The 20266-nt window shown below is 41.1% G+C and overlaps 1 protein-coding gene across 3 annotated transcripts in view; it reads right to left on the bottom strand.

The window, feature by feature from the left end:
- The window catches only part of DYNC1I1 (dynein cytoplasmic 1 intermediate chain 1), a 317415-nt gene that overhangs the window by 100779 nt on the left and 196370 nt on the right, over positions 1–20266 (bottom strand). For all 3 annotated transcript variants that reach the window (XM_057731071.1, XM_057731073.1, XM_057731074.1), the window contains one exon: positions 16883–17008. In XM_057731071.1, the coding sequence (XP_057587054.1) occupies positions 16883–17008 (126 nt within the window). The remainder of the gene's footprint in view (positions 1–16882; positions 17009–20266) is intronic.

Below are 20266 nucleotides of genomic sequence, written 5' to 3'. Positions count from 1 at the left end.
AAAAATGGTAAGCTAAACACTTTTAAGTATTTATAAGGTTAGCTAATTTCCACAGCTCATCACTAGCCAAAGCCACGGTCACAGGTATACTGGACATTTCTGATCCCTCCCAGACACACAACCTTCATACTCATTCAAGTTCATGTGCACTTCACCCTGTTTTGGCTTTAGAAACACACTCTGGTTCTGTCCTAATCTCTTTCACCTGGTAGACAGGTGACAGATTTTGCCCAACCAAGTTAAGCATATTGCTCACTGCCACACTGAGACAAAGACATAGCCTTTCCACTTCCCTTGCATCCCATTTCATACTAAATTCCTCTCTCCAATTACCATTTCAGACAGATCAACCAACAAAACAAGAGGAGGTGGTAATCTTCAGGCAGGAGTCAAGATGCACTGAGCATATTGGAATCCTACCAGGGAAAACCCAAGCACTGTCGTTATTAACACCCTGAGTCACGTATCTTCTTCCTCCAAAATAAATCCTTCAAATCTAAGGCACGATCAACAAACTACTCTCCCACTAGAGGTGCTACCAGCCATCATATCAAGGTTCAGACACCAGCTGTTAAAACTTTTTAAAATTTATCGTCATGGCGTTAAAAAATACGACAATAATCTACTTTCAACTGTCACCCAACAGTTCTCCCACCCGTACAGGTAAATTTTCAGGATGATTTTGGCAGGTAGTCTATAGGAACTTTAGTGATGGACAATTACATATTTTCATTTTGAAATTCAATTGTTTTAAAACAATTGACATTTTACGCCTGTTAGTCTGTATCACTTGGGCAAAACTTGTACCAGTTGTTAGTCAAAACAATTATAGAAACCCTGTCATCTTTAACTTAATTGTAGTATTCAGAAAGGGATGACAACTTAGTATTTGCCTAATGCCCAGTTGTATCAGTGTATCGTATATAACTGCTGTTAAAGAGTAACTGAGAATAACTGGAAATCAAACATTGTTCTTAAGTATCTTGATAAAAAGATAAATATTGAAAACTAGATTGACATGCGAATTTGATACCCCAGGCATTCTCTTCTTTTAAACCTGGCAAAGATACCAAATTATATCAAAGACAAAGTCCACAGATTTACTTACTGTTTATCTTAAGTACAAACCAAACGTCTCTCTGTGGCCTAGAGGAAATAAATGTGCAAGACTCACAAGATGCAAATTCTCCTGAGCAATTATTAAACGTTTAGCACCTACTGTTTGCACACTTAAACCTCCTGAGGTGGGCTTAACATAGCATGTAGCTCTCACTGAAGAATGTGAACTTCTATGGGAAAATCTAGTTCAAAGGTAAACCAATCTCTACTATATTTTTTCTTTTCCTTATTTAATTCCATATTCTTAAACATGAGTTTTAAAATACAAAGAAAATAGGAAAATTGATATATATATTTACTATCAAGAAGACAAACACAGAATAAAGCTGAATTTCTAAATAGCTGCTTTAGAGTCAGAAAATGTCATAACTTGGTAGCAAAAAGGCCTTTCATATGGTAAATACAAGGTACTGTGGAAAGTTCTATCTGTGTCTATACTTGCCAGGTCAAATGCAGAGTTGAAGAAATTGGTCAAAAGGCCAAAAAAAAAAAAAATTAAACTACTTTTTTCCAAGGCAATCAGACCAAGAAAGCAATAAGAGTTTCATTTTCCTGTATAATTTGAATAAATAATTTTCCACCCCCCACCCCCCCACACCTTCCAAAATGTAGACAAGGGCTAAATAGCTAGCTACATGTTGTCACACATCTGGAAGACTATTTTAGAACACATTCGAAATGTTTTGACTACATGAGGCCAAGCATCTGGCAACACAAACTTCTCTTAGGAATTTTTCTTCTGTAGAATTCAGTCTTATGTAGAGAGTCATCGTGCCAGATTTTGAACTACATGTTTCATTTGCAGAATGATAATATATAATATATATATACATATATATGCAAAAAATATATATGCACAAAGGCAAGGTTTTCCTCATGATTTTGATTTAGGTCGATTTAACTTAATGATGTTAACAGAGTTGCCACTGATTCTTGCATGACTTGAACTACTCCCTAGCTGTGCCCTCCCCCTGCCCCCAAAAGCCCTTCAGTGGCGTCTATTGGTCAGTCCCTCCCCAGGAACATTCTCTACCAAATGAACAGCACTCACTCGTCTAAAGAGTAACTGACTTTATTGGCTTCATTCCTCAGCAAGGATGAGGGAAAGCGAGGCTTCTGGCTTTCCCTGTCTAATGCGAACCAGCCTTAGGAATACCTGTGGTTCACCAACCATGCCCAAACCATTTGCAGGATCTTGAGGTAGGAGGTAGGTATTCTTCATGTGAGGTCGCCTCCCTCCTCAGGCAAGCTAGCTCAGATTTCCAGAGGCCTTTGCCACAAACTAACCTAGCCACTCCTATCTCCACTCCACTTTCAACCTTTCACAATAAGTCTTAAGTTGGGTGACAACCACAGTGGGGGTGTTCTGGGTAAAATATGCACCAATTATTTCAGTTTTGTAGACTGCAGTGACCTCAGGTCACTCATTCTTGCTTGCGACCTGGGCGAAGAGAGACCCGGTCCTCACAGGCAGGCAGGGTGCAGACCGTGTTTTATTCCTGCTTGCGGCCTCGGCACCGAGCACGGTCTAGGCGTGGTAAGCGTCTGTTGAACTGTTCTGGATGAAAATGTAGACTGTCCCAGCACGGAAGTAAAGAGGACCCTTTTTCAAACGTGAAGTCAAGTTAAACAGGTAGTCAGGTTTGAACCTAAGCAGTGTTCACCATTCAGGTAGTTACGAATAGCAGACCAGCAGGACAGGGCCACCAGAACTCTGCTGGCATTAGGGTGCTACTGGTAAAATATATAGACTGTATGTATTAGGACCTTTGAAGACAGTGGGGTGCCAGCTTGCCTTACTTAGGCTTCCTTGACAAAAAGAGTACACACTTAGGGGAAAAAATTATTCTGTCTCCATCTTCGTGGAGCACGCCCTGACCTGACTGGCTTCAGTTCTAGAAGTCACTGGGCTGTTCGCGGCTCTGGAGCATGGCATCAAGGTGACGCTGCAGCATCAGAAACCAGCACATGGTTGTGAAGCTCGCTCTGGAGGGAGCGAGGGCCAGCCCTGAGGTGTCTGATGGGGTCACAGCACAGGGGAAGGCAGTGGGGCCCGGGTGCTGGAGTTCCAGCAAGCTGCCCTCAGTGTCACAGGCAGTCCCTGGAACCTTATTTAGGTACATACTTGCAACCTCCTCTAGAAGCGTCCAAAAAGAAAAGTGGCAGAATTTGAAGAACTCAGAAATCTTAAATTGCAGAGGGGATGAGAACTATAGAAATATGGTTTACACCGTAAACAAGACCTCATTTAACCAGTCTGGTGTGGCCTAGGAAAACCTGGATTCAATAGGTAGATAGATGAATTGATACACAGATAGAAATAGGGAAAATGAATTTGATGACATCAAGCGACATAATATTTCTACTTTATATTTAAGAGCATGAGATTTTGCTACTGCACTTTTAAATATATTCTAAATCAAATATTTGAAGAAGTTTCATGATCCTCTGAGCTGAAAATATACCTGAGAAAAAAGTAGAAAGGCTCCTTAAAGGGTTAATAATTCCCAGGTGAAGAATATTTTAACTCAGAATTCCTCAAGAAAACCAGCCTTCTCTGCAGGTTTTACAAATAACAGCGATTGGTGGATAATATATCTCACCTTTAGTCAGTTTTCTGTTGATAAAAAATCAGAATCAGGGATTATTACTTTTACAAAGAATGTTTAGACATCCCAGTGACATGATCACTATATAAAATATAATTCAAATTATCTCAGTTTAAACACTGACTTTGACAGTTAGTAAAATCATTTAATTTTCTGCTACAGAAACTATTTTAATAATTTTAACCACTTTTTAGATTATATCAATTCTTTGAGATGAAATGTGACGGAGAATGAAAATAATCTTTGTAAATTGAGCTCTATTGCAAAAAATGATTTCCACTCTTCCGTAGGGATGTTGACAGATCACCTTTTGAGTGACTTTTTCTTGTATTTCTCTTCTTCCTCTACCTCTCGTGCCTTCCACAGCTCAAAGAAAACCTAGCTCATGAAAACAGACTCTACTTAATGATCCCCTTCCTTCAGCTTTCTCCCATTCTCTTTCATTCACATTCCCAACTTTGCATCTCTGTTCTCATTTTCCTTTCTTCTTTCCGGGGAATGACCACCTCAAAGCATTAATTCAGAACAGGCAGCAGAACATGGTAACAAGAGCGGGCAAATCAGGATGTGGATTTAAAATCAAGAGGTATTTTAAAGGAGGAGAGTTACTCAAAGTAAACACATGTTAAGAATATGGGTTTGTTGTTCATGGCATACCTGCTGCCTGCCATCCCACCCTCATCGGATCAGCCTTCAAGGGCAGAGTACTCCCTAGTGGAATAATAAATAGAGCGGCTTGAGTGGATACGGATCTGAGCAGCCCAGCGAGCTGCCTTTCCTCTTGGTCTGACTTCACTGCTGGAACACGAGCAGTAACAGAACTCGCTGAACGAGTGAAATGGATCGTAGCCCCTCGGGCTCACTGCCAGGGAGAGAGAGAGAATAGGATTCAGGCTCCGAGTAATCAGGCTTTGGGCATAAAAAATTCTAATATAGGTCTCAGCATTTGTACCAAACTTTGTTTTAACTGATATTGCCTGTTTTCCAAGTCATCATCTTTCTTATCTTGATGCATGTGAACTAGGCAGCAAAAATCCATCGGTCTTTTAAAAAATATGCTCTGCAGATACCTAGAGTGCTTTTCTTTGGGCTGACCTGCCACCAGCCAAGGGGTATAGCACATTGTATTCAGTAGGTAAAAATGAAAAAACTTGCCCTATTTTTGCACTTGCATTCTTCCCAACGTATCATATTTTGCAGCTCTTCACTGTCTCAGAATTAAGCTCCCAAAGCTCCATTTTTGTCCCATCATATACAAACAAAACCTTTGTAGCTTTTCCTTAAAGCAATCAGGCCCCCGATGTTTGATTTCCAGTTATCACATACAGAAATGACAATATATTAACACCAAGAGTAACAATGCCCAAATCAGCAGATATCATATCAGAGGACCTGATATATGAAAATTCCCATTTATACAAAGGATAGTTGGAAGGGTATGATTATTTACTTTTCAAAAAAATTCAGTTATCCAGGTCTCCTCTAGCAAGCCATATCTGATTTAAGAACTGGCCTTCTTTCTCCAAGTTGTCTGAATTGGTGATGTTTTATAAACTTGGCTCAAATGTCCCTCTTACAAAGGGGAGAACATATTGTGACATTCTGAAGGCAGAAGGTTTATTTAAGCCTATCTCAGCAGCTTTCACTATTTCAAGGGGAAAATCAGGTGAAATCCAGTTGTGAAGTTTAGCAAGTCCTCACCATTTGACCAAGCATATTGAAGAAAATGCCACGAAACAGGTAGAGGGCATGATCAGAAGTGTGGCTTGACAGGTGGTAGAGGGGCCGGGGGAGGAGGTAGAACACAGGTACAACCGGGCTGGTGGGGCACAAGGAGAGCTTCCCCTGAGTACATTCCTCCAAAGTGAAGTCTTTTCAAGAATTTTAATGGCAACAGATTGACATATGTTGTCAATGCCTTTGATGACATGATGTGAAAGGAGGCAGGTGAGGACGAAGATGGAGAGACACATGAGGAAGGTGGGGCTGGAGGAGAGCAGGCAGTAGTGTATTTAAGTGCTTTCCCACTCCCAAAGCAACCCAAAGCCAGCTGCCCTGCTCCCGGACTCCCTCCCCTCGACATTTTGCCTCTGATGAGCAATCCTTTAGGGTGGACTGTCCTTGTGCCGCACGCACACTGGGAAACTGCAGCACTGGCCAGAGATGGGGTGGTCTGCCCTGGGACAAGGGTATGAGCCATGTTCAAGCAAGGTGAGATGATGACTTGGCAGGGGAGGAAGGAATCATTTGAGAGAATTCAGGCATTGTATAGGCAGCTGGTCCAGAAAACCAGAAAGGTTCCTTCACACCCTGAAATTCTACAATCCTACATATTAACAGGTCTCGTGGAAAAAGTATTAATTCATATATGAGAAACAAACACCCCCAAAACAACATGAAAAGCAAAAAAAAAAATTCCTCTCCCCACCCAATGGTAATTGGACTTAGCTGGGGTTTGCCTTTCCATTTATTAAAAACAGAAAGCAAACAAAACAAACAAAAAAATGATTAGAAGATGAAACAAAAATACAGTCTCTGGTTACAAATATTGAGTATGGATGGAGAACTCGGGACCAGTAGTTAAGATTGGCTAATACGTCTCTGTTGCTAAAACAAAATTCAATTAAAAATTATGGAAATCTCCATGAGCCCACACAAATTCTGTTCACAGGATCTGCCCACTCTCCCCTACGTTTTTCTTTGTGTGTATGTGTGTACAGTGTGTGTGTGTGTACTCTGTGGCTAAAGGAGCATATTTGCTTTGATTGTGGAGCTCTTTTCAGACATTAAGAGCCACAATTCTAATTTTTAAACTTAGAAAAGTTCTCAAAATGTGTTCCTTTCTGGGGGCATGAAATAATGTGCCACCTTTAAGAAGCAAGCCCTTAGAAGCCCATCAACTGTTGTTTGAAACCCCCTGGCTCTATTTTTGTAGAATCTTTGTCTCGTATTTTCTGAAAGGCTTTGAGCTCTTGGATGAACATTCTCCTAGTGGCAATTTTAACATAGCTGAATGCTTCTATTTGTGCTGCAGGTAGCACACACAATAATAGACATCATTACAGGAATACGGTTCCCATACAGAAGTTCTTTTCCAGGAGCTGTTTGCCAGCTGCCCAGCTGTGGGATCAGAGGGTGGGATACTTTTGATTTTAGACACAAGGAAGGGGACAGGAGGAGCCAGGCTTTTAGTGATGGAGCCTTTTGGGGCCCTGGGGTAAGTGTTATACATCTCTCGCAGGAGAGCACAGTGTCTGACATCACTGTTCACACAGAGCCCCACCAAGATTAAAAACCACATATACGGCAAAATTCTAAAATGTAGACCAAGAGCACTTTCCTTCGGAAACAGTACATGCAGGGGAAAGAGCTGAATAAGCCAAAGGGAAAACCTGTGCGTAAGCTGCTTATCTGCTGTTCTTAGTGAGGTGAGGGGATCCCGGCCACACTTCGTGGGCTCTAAGGACATTTTAGCCTTTCTCTGTATCATGCTCTGGAATTATTTTTTTCCATTTTCTTTTCATGCTGCCTCTGTAACACAACCTCTTTATATAGTTTATCTCAGGAAATGACAATTGGCTGTCGAATCCCATACAAATTGATTGGATATGACAGCTTAAAGGAATAGATATTCTGCAAAGAAGAAAGTCTTTACTTAGACTCTTGTATTTTCAACCCTTTTTTACCCCTTCTTGCTTAATTTTATTATTTCAATTAGATCATTTAAAAATCAACACATCACATACCAACCTCCCCTAAGAGCAATCATAAGATTTGATGATTTTTCTGATACACAGGCTAGGGTTTCAAATTTGCATTATTTTATCTACTGAATTAACTATGAATTCTAAACCAAACTAATGCTGCCATGTGTTTTTAAACATCTCTAATCCAAACCATCTGGAGAGGCATGGTTTTGCAAAGGCATCCCTTCCAGGACACTCTGTGGATTTTGTCACTGCTTGAGGTTTTGGCAAACCATCAACATTACTATAATTCTCTTTTATGAAATATAGCTTTTGACTAGGATTTTAGAGTCTTGGGTGTGTGCGTGCAGGCACTTGGGTATACATTTTGCTCCTGTCCCTTTCTCTCTTCAGAAGACCATATTTACAACAAACTCATTTTAAAGAAATAAAGGTTTTTGTTGTATATAAGGAAAAAATTTAATTTCAACTACCCAACCTAATGCCCATGTTATCAAGAAGCAAAGAAGTTGTTAAAAAAACACACCTTATTGTACGTAGGTGCTGGAAATACTTTTTAAACAAGTCAAAAGGAGAAAACACATCAACTTTAGAGACCAGTAACAACAAAAAGTAGATATAAACTGATTATGGCAACAATGATTTGTAGCATATAACATATAAACTCAATGCATTTATGAGGAGATTACAATTAAAAACCCACTAGCTAAATCTTTCGCCTAAGAAAAGCAACATTTTGTTCAATTCTTTGGCTACTAATGAACATACTTAAAAATTATAAATCAGATATAAGCATGCCAAAAGCAAAGTGTGGACCACTTGTCACAACAAAGGTTAAAAAAAAACTTTCCCTGGAAGTAAGGATGATGATTCTCCTTCCACAAATTCTCTTTGAAAATAATGCTTCTAAATAATTTCAAAAATTAATTTAAAAAATAGAATGATCAGCGTTATTGCTGAGAGCCGTTGTCTGAAATAAATTGAAATAATAATGTGACTATTGGAGAATAAGCACATATCTGTATTTATTAAACCCATTTCATCCGACAGTATTAGGCAACCGAAACACACACACACACACACAAATGCGAAGGTTTTGGTCAAGTTCATAAAGGGGAAAATTGTCCATTCTTTAGAAACAGATGGCCTGAAGTCCACAGCGAGTCTGTGCCTAGAATTTAGAGAAGCCGAAGCAATGCACTGGCACCCCCTCAGAGATGGTCGCACCTGGAACACTCCTGGCAGGCGCTGACACGGTCTGGGGCACCGCGACCGTCCGTTCCTGGCTGCTGTTCCCTTTCCTGGAAAGGAATCCTCCACACCCACACCTCTGAGGGAGAGGGCTGCCTTTCTGAGACGTCTCTTTCCTTTCAGACGGCCTGGTGGACCTTAAACCTGCTTCTGCCTGTATTAAAATGCTGTAGGATAAAGGAAAAGCACAATCTGAGACTTCAGGGGATGGAAGCCCCACCCGAGGGGCCTGGATCACAAGTCTCTAGGAGAAACAGCTCTTAACAGAGACACTAACCTAGGCTTAGGTGAAAGGAGAACAATTGGTCAGCCCCATCTTCCTTACTCCTGCTCCAGGGTCTACAGAGTAAGTTCAGCACGGCAATGGCCAGCGAGTCGATACAGAATGCAGTGCAGCCATGTGAGCTATGTTAGAGACCAGTAGGTTCCCTTATGAAGCCTGTGCCTGAGGCAGTGGGCATGAGCAATTCGGCAAGAAGCCAATGCATCCATATCTAGTACATGGCGGAAGCACAATAGCAGGGACACGACTTCAGCCGTTTGTACCCGTACAACAGTACCAGTTATCAAAATATTGAGATTATCTTGTACTTGTTAGAAAAATGCTTTTCCCCACATCCTCCCTGCTGCCAGCCACCCTGCACCCTCCCTCCTGCACCCTTCACTCATGACCTCCCCCATTCAGCAACTAAAGATGTGATGCCTGACACAAAGAGGGCCCTAATCCCTGCTATCTGGACAGTGCCATACAGATTGTTACATATTTTGAATTTCAGTCCTACATAGTAGATAACTGCAGCTGACATTCACTGGTTACTTATTCTGTGCCTGACACTAAATGCTTTATATGTGTTCATTTACTTGACTCTTATGTAACGACTTGCCCAAAGTTACACAGCTTTTAAGTGGTGCGACCCAAATTACAATCCCAGGCTGTATGGCCCTCTAGCCCACTCTTACCCATTATGTGCTTAACTGCCTCCTAGGACTCAGTAAATATCTCATCATCATTTATTTATGAAACAAAAGTGTAAATGATTGGGAAGAGAGAACTTTGGAATTGACTCAGGTTTCCTCTTCACTTGGCATCTGTATACAAAAAGCACATGTAGGGATGTAATCAATGAGGAGCTGGCCAGGTGATGGCAATTAGGGCACGGTGGGGATTGGGGCAAACCGAAGAGTTCTTGCGCAGAGGAGACAGCCTCTTCTCAGCTCTAGCCTATTGTTGCTGTGAGGACCTGGTCATAGAGGGTACCCCATAAATGTTTTTTGAATGCATGAATAAATGAGTAAGTGAATGAGTGAATCTAAGATAGGTGAAATTACTTTGCAAATTACTCAAGCAAGGAAAATAAGAATACCCAAGTTTAAGCTTCCTTCCATGGGATGGACTATCATGCAATAATAGAGAAACAATCAAATGCAGAGAGAATACTTTTTATCTTTTCAAAGCATGTTCACCTCTTGCGATACACAGAATTATGTTCCCCTAAAATTCATATTTGGAGCCCTAAACCTCAATGTAAAGGTATTTGAAGACGGGGCCTTTGGGAGGTAATTAGGTTTAGATGAGGTCATGAGGATGAAGTCCCTGTGATGGTATTAAGACATCAGAAAAGCTTACTCGCTCTCTCTCCCTGTGAGGACATATCTGAAACGCAGTTGTCTATAAGCCAGGGAGAGTCCTTACCAGAAACAAAAATGGCTGGCACCTTAATCTTGAACTTACCAGCTCTAAAACTATGAGAAAATTATTTTCTGTTGTTTGAAGCCACCAAATCCATGATATTCTTATGGCAGCCTGAGCAGACTAATACACCTATATTATCTTTTATCCTCACAATAATCCTAAGAGGTAAATAGAACCCCATTGGTGTTCAACTCAGATCCCTAAAAATATGTATTTCCCTTAGACCAAGCTCTTGTGACTTTAGTGAATGGCCAGGTGGGTGGGGGTTGGAGGGGGAGACAAGGGGAGTGACAGGCCGGAAACCTCGCTCATTCTGTTGTCTGGAGCTCATTGCACAGCACCAGTAATTCCTGGGCAATTTCTTGATGAAGCACAACTACAGAAAGCCCAGTTCAGACCGTTTTAGCACAGGGCATGGCAAGAGGAGGGAAGGGCATTTAGGGAACTAAGTAAAATCTTCAGTGCTGGGTTCTGTGCTTCCAACCTATGTGCACATTAATGGGGCAGAGCAAACGCTAGTCAGTCTTGGGTAGCTTTGTAATAATATTAAACTTCAGCTTGATCACTTGCAATATGACGTGGCAAGACAAAGGAAACAATTTTAAAACAATTTGTTCAAAGGTGGACTCTCATGGCATCCTGTGAATCTGATAGCTCACTGGGTCACTTGTCAGGTATACAGCTCCTTCACTGCTATTTTCAGATGAGAAATCAGCTCTCATACAATCTATGTGCTATAATCCTGCTGATAACTCTAATCTCCGTAGATGTATCCCAATGACCAATTTTGCTTCTTATGCTAATTTTTGGAGAAGATTCTAGAAAGTGGGCAGATAAAGAATGAAAGCTGGCAAGGCAGTTCTTCTGCTTCCAGCTTCCTGGGCCAAAACAGAAAAAGAAGTTCCTGCTGTTTGGTTTAATAAGAATCAGTGTCTAGTTCAAGCCTTGATCGTCGGACCAGTCATATTCAATTGGCATAAAAGAAGTGTTTCCGAGTGTCTGCATTGCATTTCAGCATGTACATGTAAACTCCCTTATGCTTTTTCCTAAAGACACAAACTAGCACTGCTGTGTTGCTGCTGTTCTTGTCTGATCCAAATAATCTGCATCTTTCATGTACGAGTTTAATTCTACCTTTATATCACATGTATTCCTCAATTATCCATAGTTGTGTACTTCAAAATGCGTATTCACAATCTATACAACAATGGTGAGGTTTCCTCTTTTGGGCTTCTCCATCCTGCAGTCCATCCAGCATCGCCTTTGAAAACTGGGTCTTATATTAGTTAGCACGTCCTTGTCCCTGGAGTTTGTTCTCCAATTACTAAGCACCTATTACGTGTCCTCACTTTGTCATCTGGGGAGATTATATTGAATACGTAACCCCAGTTGTCAAACAACTTTCTATTCTTTCACCCTTTCTCTTTTCTGACCTCCACTGAGTAACCACTCCTTGCCACATCGAAAAGAAAAGCCTAGAAAATTACTCTTTTTTAAAAAAAGCACTCAGGCCATATGGAAGTTATCCTTCCTTTAATTAAAAAAGACTCAGGTCAAATTCCAGCACTCCTCTGGTCAAATACACCTTGGAAATTTCATTTAATTTATACCTCTGTGTCCATAGCTGATTTGTTCATTTGGATTGGAGACCACAATCCAGGCTGGGGGAGGGACAAAAGTTGATGGGAGATGAAATCAAATTTATGGCAATAAACCTCACAGTTCCAGAGACTGGAGGAAGTCTTCTTTCCATGACATGACAGCAACGCCTCGACAACTGCCCCAAGGCCGCTCAGCAGTGTGGTCAGCTAGATACAGAGCTGCCTAGTCCTGCCTTTCTGTCTGCTCCCCTCACCAGCAGCCCACGTTCCCAGTTGTGTTTTCATCACTCCTCACAGGGAGGGTGGGGGTGATGAGGTCAGCAGGAACCTCACACAGAACCAAATGCTGGACGGCTAAAACTGTAGCAGCAATCTCACCTGTAACCTTTATAGAATCTTAATGAGAAGCAAAGTCGCATCGCACATGGGGAAAAAGTCAGCTGAGGATTTCAAACACCGGCACAAATGAGGTTAGCTGGTATCAACCCCACTTCACATTCTGCTCCCCACCCCACCCCGAAATCGGGAGAGTTTTAGGTCTATGTCAGTTTCAGGTCATTGCCAGATAATCCTCAAAAAGAGAATGCCAGGAACAAAGAAACCAAATGAGGACCAAAAAAATAAAAGTAAAAATAAAAACCTCTGACCATGCCAAGCCTCTAAATAGAGCTTTTCCACTTACCTCAATGCAGATAATTCTAAGATATATCTTTCTGATTCTATTCATTCCGTTTAAAAGAGAAAGACCACACCAGGGTAAGCAATGCAGGGTGGTCAGACACATAATCTAATGACAGTGTGTGGAAGCCACTACAGAAGACAGCAGGAGCGTGGCCAGATGGTGCGGCGGGGCTGAGTGGCTGATTTCTATGCAGAGTCCACCAATATTTTCCAAGCACGGATGGCTCTTATTGAAATGAAAATAGAAAATGCAGGACCAGAGCCCACACTAAAAATTCACTTTAGTAAAGACAGAAAACTGCCCACGAAAGTAGAAGGTATGTGGCCTTGCTATTCTCAAGAGAGAAATGAGCCTTCCTCCTGCAATCTTCTTACGATTAGGCTAAAAGCCTGCCAGTCTTTACAAAGAAACACTGAACTGATGTCTGCATCTTGTGCATTTGTTTTCTAGTGCCCACAACAAAGCCTTTCTGAGCCACAGGATTTGTTTGCAGCTATACACTTGTGAAAAATATGAAGAATCAGCAGAGATCAGCAAGAAATGGCTAGTGAATGCGATTATTCCAAAATGAAAAAAATACAATCATCGTAAGGCACTCATAGCTCCTCCTTACCCCCCGTCCTCTTTCTTACTAAGCAAACTAATTTTGAAATTATGGGAACATCACAGGACAATGTGGAAGCACATTCAATCTACCCAATTCCAGTGAGATAACGCCTGGAAAGGACCAATTGTAATACATAAGCGTTCCCAATGAACCGGAAGGACACAGGAAGGAAAGGGATAGGTCTGTGAGTGGCCACTTTGGCTTCTCTCATGTGTATTTTGAGTCTGTGGGCTCCCCAAACTACCCCCTGCACTACCATGGTTACTGCATGGTAACCAAACTGCCCTTATGACCTTTTCCCTCCACCTCACCTCCATCCACTAAGTCACCGGCACCTTCCCTGGATTTTATGAATTTTAAGAATGCTCTGTTCAGTCATCCTCCGTATTACAGTACTTTTGTTTTCTTTTGGCAGCCACCAAATACTTACCTGGCAGTGATGCAAACTTCACGGAGATCAACCACAGCAAGGTGTGTTACTATCCCAAGAGAAATGGCACTGTCCAATGTACGCTGTGTCATGTTCAACGTGGTCTTGAGTCCACTCACGGAAAAACAACTCTAGGTCTTCTGACCACCACAGACGCAGATCCCAACAATGAGTACGCACAAGGAAATAAGTGTGTGGGGGAGGAGGGCGTGGGGCGTGGGGCGTGGAGGTCTCCACCCCCTCCACGTGGAGGTGAAGCAGGAAGGGGCAGGGAGTTAGGAAATTTCTCAAATAGGGTCAGGTGGGAGGGTATCAGAGTACCAAAGGCAAAAAACGCCACTCTAGTTTGGGCCAAAGGGGAAAAAGGAATGATGGGCACACTTCCAAATAAAGAAGCCAACTAGTTTCATCACCTATCATCCCCTTTCTGCATCTCTCCTCTACATTCCAGTGGTTTTCAACTATTGCTGCATGTTCAACTCACTTGGGAGCTTTTAAAAATGACCAGACTGCACCCCCGACGAATTAAATCAGAATCTCTGGGTGAAACACAGGCATCAGTAGGGTGAAACGCAGGCATCGGTAAGTCGCCCAGGTGATTGCAATGATCAGCTAAGATGGAAAACACATCTCCATTCCATTTTTTTCTCTATTCACTCCTCCCCTGACCCCCATGCCACACACCTGCAGGGCGTTAACTGGCTGAATTCCTAACTAGGGCAGCAGGAGGCAATACACGGGCTTCAGAGTAAGAATGAGCTGACTTTAAACCTGGCTTTGCCATTTACAGGCACCTGCCCAGGTTCACGGCCTCTCTGAGCCACAGTTTCTCATCTAGGGAGTAATAGGAGCTTACGACAAACAATGTAAAAAGTAGACTCTCAAAACATGTTAACATCTTTTTTACTTTCATAGATCAATGTCACAAGAGACATTGCCCATGTCCTCAAATTATTTTTTCCTCGCCTCTTAGAAAAGCTCCCAATGTCTAATAATTTCAAAGTTGACCACTCTAGGTATATCTGCTTATTATTAGCCCAAAGTGATCTGAAATCAGTAGGACTTCAGGAGTTGTGAAAGGTAGTAGTTTCCTGGATTGCTCTGAGGTAAAATCCAGGTATGATGGTTAATTTTATGTGTCAACGTGGCTAGGCTCTGGTACGTAGTTTTTTGGTTAAAAACTAGTCTACACATTGGTGTGAAGGTATTTTTTAGATGTGATTAATGTTTAAATCAGAAGACTGTTCTTTTGCACATGTCACTTAACACCAAAGTTTAAAAGTATTAAAATTCTCCCCTTCCTCAGTGAGAATGCCACGTGAAGTTTAGAACCCGCATCTGCTTTTGGTCACCAGATGAAGTGAAGAGAGTAGTAGGAATTTGGGGAATATAGAGACGTTTTAGTCAACATCTTCCGCTTGGATATTCAGAGTGCTTCTGACAAAAAGCCAAGTGTACATCTTCTTCTAAAACACATATATTGGACTATTTAAGCCGGCAACTAAAAATAGGTTAAATGTGTTGTGGTGAAGCGTTGAGTAAATGATCCCAAAGATACTAGGAGATGAAAGAAAGAATGCTCTGTTCAGCCAATACTGGTATTAACCATTGTGTGATAAAACAGATAATTTGAAAATTCCAATTAATTCCAAAGACTTTTGGAATCTGCGTCTTCACTCAGCATTATTAGTTCCTGCTGCGCTGTTACTACGCAATGGTGTGAATATTGAGCACATTATCAAATTGTTATCGTCATAGGCTACCTCTCATCAGTTAGTATAATAAAAATATTTAAATTATGACAAACATTATGTACATTGACCAAAACAATATAGTGTCACTTCTTAAGTTAAAAAAAAAATTCAATATATGCTTTATACCATATCAAAATAGTTTAAATGGCACTGTTTCTCAAAAAATGTGCTTCTGCTTATCCCATAATCCTTTTAGAATTTTCTTGGTAATTCAGCAAAACTCTTTAAGCTGAATAAAATTAGGATTTTGTGCTTCTATGTTTACAGAAAGGACATATCAGACTGACAAATTCGATAATCTAAAAAAAAAAAAAAGAAAGAAAAACTGTTCTTATTTCAAAGCTTCAAAAAATAAAGGTTATTTACTATGTAGACCAGGACTTCTTGTTGTTTTTAAGACAGCAAATTAGAAAAACATGGTCAGAGTTAGAGGTTACTCAATCAGGCTGAAGCTGGGACTTTTATTCCAGCAGCTCTTGTTCCCCAAATTATATCTGATAATGTTCTAAAGTCTAAACATATTTTAGTTCAAAAAGATACTCAGCTCTTAGATATAAAATGGCACTAAGCTTCCAAATATCAACAGGTTTACCCACCCTCTTCAACTAACGTATCTGTTTTCAGAGTAATCTGCCACTCAGGACCTCTGAATTGTAATATTTGAGGAAGTGCAACTTTGAGCTAGACTGTTGGTTTGCATTATCCTGTGTATAATCACAGGAGGGGCATTAATAAAGGGGTTGGTGCATTGGCCACGATCAAGGCCTATCATTTCAGCAGAGTCATGGCAACAGGGCAAAGCCGAATGTGTGCAATTGTGACATAATTTCAGCCTGTATTGTGTGGAATGGAACAGAAGAGCAACGTGTCAGTAGACACCAGCAGTAAAATATCCCAAACTAGTTGCAAACCGGAAACAGTATGTGTAGCTCTCAACAGTTCGAGAAAGATGATGATAAATCTTTCCCTAAACTGGCTACAAAAGTATTATTATCTGTGAAGCAAGGTGGCACCCATAAACTTGAAGTTGGCAAAATCCCACTGAACTGCATTTCAGAGAGAGGGAGCTTGAAATGGTACTGCTCTGAGGGTGTCCACGTGGGTGGGCCAGCATATGTCCCTGCTAAGCAGAGGAAGCGGTACACCCGGATTTCTCCCTAAGTGCGAGGTCTTTATAAACTCATCCTCATGGGGCCTGTTTTAAATAGAAAGAAAATGACACACAGTCCCCGACCAGGCTTCCTAACTGTTTGGAGAGGGTTGCCACTCTCCCCAAACATTAGGTTACTGCGGGGGAGTTTTCCAAAATTGTCAACAATTCCATTTTTAAACTCGGTTCTTCTTCTCCACATAAAACAGATGCAAGGCAGCATGAACTATATTTGGTCTAGCAGGAGATGTAAATTATTTTTACAATGCTGACTCCCACCTGACAGTGGAAGACGTATTCTGGTGTGGTTTTCTTAAACTTCATGTTCCAAACCAAGGCCACTCCATCTGGTTCGTGGGGAGCATCTTCGTTGTTGTTGTAGGAAGCGACCATCAGCTCAGGGTACTGAATGGAAGAAGTCACAAGGATGGATTATGCCAAGATGACAACACAAGGAAAACATTCTTATTCCGACAGACACGTGCTATATTATATACTTTAAATGGCACTTTCTTTTTAAGTCGTGGCATACTTAATATCAACTTCATGTCTCAACCCACTGCAATCTGGTTTCTACTCCCAACACACGTTCCACATGTGCTTCCTGTAGTCGCCAATGACTACGAAACTGCACTCGCTGCCGGCCCTCTCTGTGTTACCTGACGTTTGGGCTACTCCTTCCTTTCTCCTAGGTTGGCTTCCATGACATCTTTCTCTCCTGATCTTCTTCTGAACCACTCCTTTTAGTCCCTACAGTTTCTTCTGTTACCTATATTCCAAGGGGAGCTCTTTTCTGCCCTCTTGTTTGTCTCTATCTACACATGTTCCCTGGGTGAACTCATCAATAGCTTTAATAAGCATTAATATACTGACAATGTTCAAATCTTTATCCCTAGGCTGGATTTCTCTTTGAGGTGCAGATTTTACAGCTCCTGGGGATTTCTCAAGGCTGTCCATAGACACATCAGATGCAATGCATAGGAAAATGAGCTTGTTCTACAAAAACCTACTGCTCTTCCAACATTCCCTCTTCCAACATTCATCCCATGAGTGCTTTGCACTGACATTACCAGACACTCCACATTCATTTTTATTCCTCCCTCTTCCTCATCTCCATATACTGTGTTTCACTAATTCCTCACTACCTTTCGAATGTATGTTTTCTTTCTTTCCTTAAGGTCAGAGCCTCCTAAATGAATTTCTTGTCTGGATGAAGACAGCAGTCTTTTAAATGGCTTTCTGCTTCCAGGCTTGCCAGGCTCTACCCTCACCTACTCCACTCTCTATCCGTTGTCAATATAACTTTAACAAAATATGCATTTGGTTAAGTCTCTCCTCTGCTGAAACTATTTTAATGGCTCAGACTACTTTCAAGATAAAATCCAGGTCATAGAGCATCCTTCATGATCTGTTATTTTCTACTTTCTCTGCTTAATCTCTTATAACCTTCCCTCCCACCTCCCAACCCCACCCTATGAGCCAGCCTCACTGGGCTAGTTCTGAGGTTCATAGGTACTTCATAGGTACAGTCTCTGTACCAGGAGCCTGATACTCACTCTCAGTGGAAGGACTCTTCTGTGTTGGTTACATCATTAACTTCTTTGTTACAATTCAATGCAGGCATCAAGTCCTCCAGACAATCCCACCTAACCATCCACCACCCCTCCTTGCCTCTGGCCAGCTCCCTTAGCACTGTGCGTATCCCCCTATTAAAGCACCTGTCAAACTGTATTATGGCTTTTTTCCTGGCCTTTACGACTAGACTGTAAGCTCTCTGAGTGCAAGGACTTGTTTTTATTGACCTCTGAATCTAGGGTCTAGTAAGTCCTAGCACAATAAACTTGTGCCCAAATCTGTTGAGTTACAAATGCTCTTCTTAATGCTAGCAACCCTGTGCTCAGTGGCAAGACCTTATCTTTAACCCTTTGTTGTTAAATAATGCCAACGATTAAAAGCTCAACTAAAAGAAACACAAACAGTAAAATAACAAAGAGGACTTTACAGCAAGCAGAAATACCCACTCACCAAACATGAACTCTGTGCTGAGTGTTAGAAATAAGCTGAGGCTGAATCTCATGGCAGGTATTTATGAGTTAGAGTACATTTCATGAAAATGTCATTCCTACCTGGGATTCCCACAAGGCAGCCCCATTAAAAAGTAGCATCAGGATTATAGCAGATCATATCACTCTTTGCTCAGAGGTAATTCTTCCCCTTCTTTTTCACTACGCTGCATATATTTAAGAAGACTGTCCACATAAATTTGAACTTCAACTTTTTTTCTACCAAAGATAATTCAACCTAAGTCTTCTATGTGATTGTATTCATTCTTTGAGCTCCCTCAACTTAAGCAAGCTGCAGAGAGTTACAACTTGCCAGTTGGTACAGAGGAAGCATAAGCCTACAACGATACACATGTATGTGGCCACCAGGGGAAGTAATCATTCTTTATTAGAAAACACTCCTCAGCGGATGAATCAAAGGCCTATTAAGAAAGGCCTTTGATTCAAAGCCCATTCAAAGAAATTAACATCCAGATAAACACAGAAGTCTCCAGACTGTCCATCTGAAGTTTAACTGTGTCACATGTAAAAAAGCAACTCTATAAACAATAACACCACCACCATAGTGGCCAATGGGCAGCCAGATGTGTCTGGAATAATATCCCACAGCTTCACATCTGGGTCTCATCGCTGGCTCCCACTTGTAGTTTTTCTTTTTTTCATTAAAAAAATATTTGAAGTGATTGGGTTTAAAACTTCTTTAGAAAACAGGGAGAGTTTTCATAAAATACCAGTGAAATGCTTTTGGTGTAATTTCTATAACTGGGATCAAAAGGCCTAAAGATACTGATTAACCCTTATCTCATGAAAGTGTTTATGATTTCAAAGTCTCCTCTAGTATGTTTCAAAATGACTAATCATATTTTCTTATTTTCCAATAAAAAGTAGTAAATCTCTGCAAACTTATTTAGACCTTAAATGTTAAAATTATTATTTTAAGAGAATATTAACTACTAGGGAGTTTGTGATTACTCACAGGGCTGAATTATCTAATATTCAACCTAGGAGAATTTTACCCAGAAATTACCAGATTTGCTCTCAAGCTGTTTTGTTCTTATAAAGAAATAACATCTGACATTTACTGGCGAGGAAGGAACCAACATGTTTTAAATGCCCACCAGATACTAGGCTGGGTGACACATTCACTCATTAGATCCTTGCAGTTCTCTAAAGCGAGCAGTGGTTTTCCCATTTCTACAGACAAAGAAGCCAAGGATCCCTGGGTGAGGAACTTGTTTGAAGTTAAGTTGCTAATAAATGATAAAGAGAGACTCTGCTTGAAGTCTGTTTGGTTTCAAAGACCATGTCTCTTCCAGCCCAAGAAGTGGACACGCGTCAAGTGGCCCCCATGCATATGTAAGGCACTGGTGCCAGGTAAAATGTGGGACAAGAATATCAACAGTAACATGCTTTGCTTTATAGGAGCTCATCATTTAGTAGAGGGAGTTGAGACACACATTTGAATAACAACAGAAATACAAAAGCAGAACATGATATGTGCTAAGATGAAGATATAAAAGAAATTCTATCAAAGCAGAGGAGAAAACTACTTTAGGGGAACGGGGTGTGACAGGGAGAGATACTGGAAAGGACTTCTGAG

Source organism: Hippopotamus amphibius, chromosome 4 (assembly GCF_030028045.1).
Source record: "Hippopotamus amphibius kiboko isolate mHipAmp2 chromosome 4, mHipAmp2.hap2, whole genome shotgun sequence".
NCBI classification, from domain to species: Eukaryota; Metazoa; Chordata; class Mammalia; order Artiodactyla; family Hippopotamidae; genus Hippopotamus; species Hippopotamus amphibius.
Note: the sequence above shows the minus strand (reverse complement) of the source record. Positions and strands in the feature narration are given on the sequence as shown.